This window comes from Anarrhichthys ocellatus, unplaced genomic scaffold (assembly GCF_004355925.1).
Source record: "Anarrhichthys ocellatus isolate YVR2014 unplaced genomic scaffold, GSC_Weel_1.0 scaffold6990, whole genome shotgun sequence".
NCBI classification, from domain to species: Eukaryota; Metazoa; Chordata; class Actinopteri; order Perciformes; family Anarhichadidae; genus Anarrhichthys; species Anarrhichthys ocellatus.
The window spans coordinates 1-2,541 of NW_022286964.1; the positions used below are offsets into that span (position 1 = coordinate 1).

Here is a 2,541-nt window from a genome sequence, read left to right on the forward strand (position 1 = left end):
TGTTCATCACACATAGAAACAGAAGGAGCAGACAGCGTACACGTCTGTATTATCAGGTAGATGAAGTCACATTGATTATTAATAACTGAGTCCTGTTGTGATCCAGATCATGGGGTCCATGCGGGTCCTCTCCTTCATCGCTAACGGCTTCTACATCTACTACCCGATGCTGATCGTCCTCCTCTGCATCGCCACATACTTCAGGTCTGTTTGAGCTCTGTGAATGATTCTCAGCCCCTTGACTCTGTGTGTTAGAGCTCAGCTGTGAGGAGGAGGAGCTAATTCAACCATTAAAGTGACTGAACCTGGTTTCATGAAGTGTTTTTGTTCATCAATGATCACTAACAGCTGCTGGTTCATTCATTCAGTTATTGATGAGTTCATAACTTCTCTCCTCAGTCTGGGGACTCGCTGCCTCAACCTGTTGGGCTTCCAGCAGTTTGTGGGCGACAGTGAAATGACCTCCGACCTCATCGACGAGGGGAAGGAGCTGATCCGACGAGGTGAGAGGAGTCAGGGAGAGGAAGCTGCTCAGGGATGAAGGTTAACAGCTGTTCATGTGATTTGGTTTTCACAGAGAAAAGGAAGCGACAGAGGACTGAAGATGGAGAGAACAGACGGAGGGTGAGTAACGTTTGTATTCTGAGGAGATGACGGAACTAAAACTCACAATGAGAAGTATAAATGTACTTCATGTTCTGACAGAATACTGCATATTAAAAGTATTTAGCATCCATTACAAGTTATTCCTGTTTTATTGATTCACAGCAAGTTTTAGACTTTATTTCTTATTTGAACAACGATCACAGCGAAGCGTCTAACAATGCTGCTGTGAAATATATATAAATATATTTATATATTGTTAAAAATAAATAATAAAATAATAATAAAAATAACATGCAAGTAGGTCAGAATTTAATCAAATGACTCGTTATATATCAAATATAGTTATTGTAATAGAAACGTGATTAAGTAATTAAAAACTGCTGATATCAACCTTTCGTTCTACATCATCATGGAGGTAAAAAAACATGATTTAGTCGTAAATCTGAGATTATAAAGTCATAGATTTACAAGAATTAAATTCCCGGTAGATGACTGGCGACGTCTTCTTCTGTTCGTCGTGTTGTTGTTCATGGTGTGTTCATGGTGTGTTGTTCTTTACAGGAGTGGAAGGAGCGCTATGGGAACCAGAGAGAGGAGCACACGGCGAGGAACCGGACCAGTCACGAGCTGAAGGAGACCAGCTACTCCAACACGGTGATGAGCAGCAGCAACAGACGTGAGTACGCGTCCAATCACAGGGGAGGAGGGACGGGACCAGCAGCGTGTTTTATTATCAATTATAATGATAATAATAATAGTTATTTTATAAAGAGCTTTAAAAGGAACTTAAATAAACTTTACCAGGTAGACAAAGCAAATAAATGATAGAATAACATTAATAAAAACAATAACATAACGAGCATCATAATGTTTTTATTGTGGACCTCATGTCCTCGTGTCCTAGAACTGGACCAAACCAGTTTCTAATAATAGTAATAGTAATAGTAATAATAGTAGTAGTAGTAATAATAATAGTAACAATAGTAATAGTAGTAATAATAATAATAATAATAATAATAATAATAATAATAACTCTGTTGTGTTGTGTTGAACAGAGGCTAAGTATTCCCGCTCTGGGAGTCGCTCAGAGAGAGACTCCATCGAGCTGCTTCAGGATGCTGAACCTTTAGACTTCAACGCCGAGTCTCTGACCGACGACCCTCTGGAGGTGGAGCCTAGCAGGTAGAGACCACTTCCTGCTTCTGATGACACGACGACAGAACTCTACACCGCTGTGGTAAAGTGATGCATGTGTGTTTGTCTCTCAGACACGCAGGAGGACGATATCTGTCCATGTCGTCGTCTCGCAGCCGAATATTCGACGACGTCTGACGCTGATGAATCCGTAGAGATCAACAGGAAGTGAATGTACCACATGACCTCCAGGATGCATGGTAACTAGAAACAGACGTCCAGCTGTTGTGCAGCTCACTGGAGGAACGTTAATGAAGCTCTATTAAAACGCTCTGAGGTCCAGATGTTGGTCCGCATGTCAGGACAGCTGGAGTCTGAGCTGCTGCACGACCTCACGTCACTTTAATGAAGGTTACAATGTTTATTTATGTCTTTTATTTATTTATCACTGATATCTGATCAATAGCTGTTCAATCAATCATCTTCATTCTCATCATGAATCAAATATCCTGTAATAATCTGAATGTTGAAACGAGTTAATTTCATCAATGCTTAATAATTCATGTTGTTAAAATACTAAAATATGTCTTTATTAAAAGCATTGAAGTGTTTCACTCTGAAAACCATCCGTCTGAATTTATGGGGTTTAAATTTTCATCTTTTAAATCATGTGACTTTAAGTTCAGGTGTTTTTAAATCATTTTATTTATTCTGAGACGTTTCATTGAGAGTTAAAGCTCCACTCTCACTCCCAGTAACACCTGTCTCACTCTCAGTAACACCTGTCTCACTCTCTGTAAC

The 2,541-nt window shown here is 39.7% G+C and overlaps 1 protein-coding gene across 1 annotated transcript; it reads left to right on the forward strand.

Annotated features, from left to right (window-relative positions):
* Nucleotides 1-6: 6 nt before the first annotated feature.
* Nucleotides 7-2,535, forward strand: LOC116380379 (G-protein coupled receptor-associated protein LMBRD2B-like). The gene is made up of 6 exons (XM_031842305.1): nt 7-204; nt 400-503; nt 578-624; nt 1,168-1,282; nt 1,662-1,788; nt 1,875-2,535. Exons 1-6 carry the CDS (start codon nt 110-112, stop codon nt 1,936-1,938), a joined length of 552 nt encoding a protein of 183 aa, XP_031698165.1. The 5' UTR covers nt 7-109; the 3' UTR covers nt 1,939-2,535.
* The last annotated feature ends 6 nt before the right edge of the window (nt 2,536-2,541 follow it).

What these genes read in the sequence shown, in the direction of transcription:
- LOC116380379 (XM_031842305.1), top strand. Translation starts at nt 110, where the DNA reads ATGGGGTCCATGCGGGTCCTCTCCTTCATCGCTAACGGCTTCTACATC. An exon ending in GAAGGAGCTGATCCGACGAG is followed by an intron (nt 504 to 577) that starts GTGAGAGGAGTC and finishes TGGTTTTCACAG; the next exon opens with AGAAAAGGAAGCGACAGAGG. An exon ending in CTGGAGGTGGAGCCTAGCAG is followed by an intron (nt 1,789 to 1,874) that starts GTAGAGACCACT and finishes TTTGTCTCTCAG; the next exon opens with ACACGCAGGAGGACGATATC.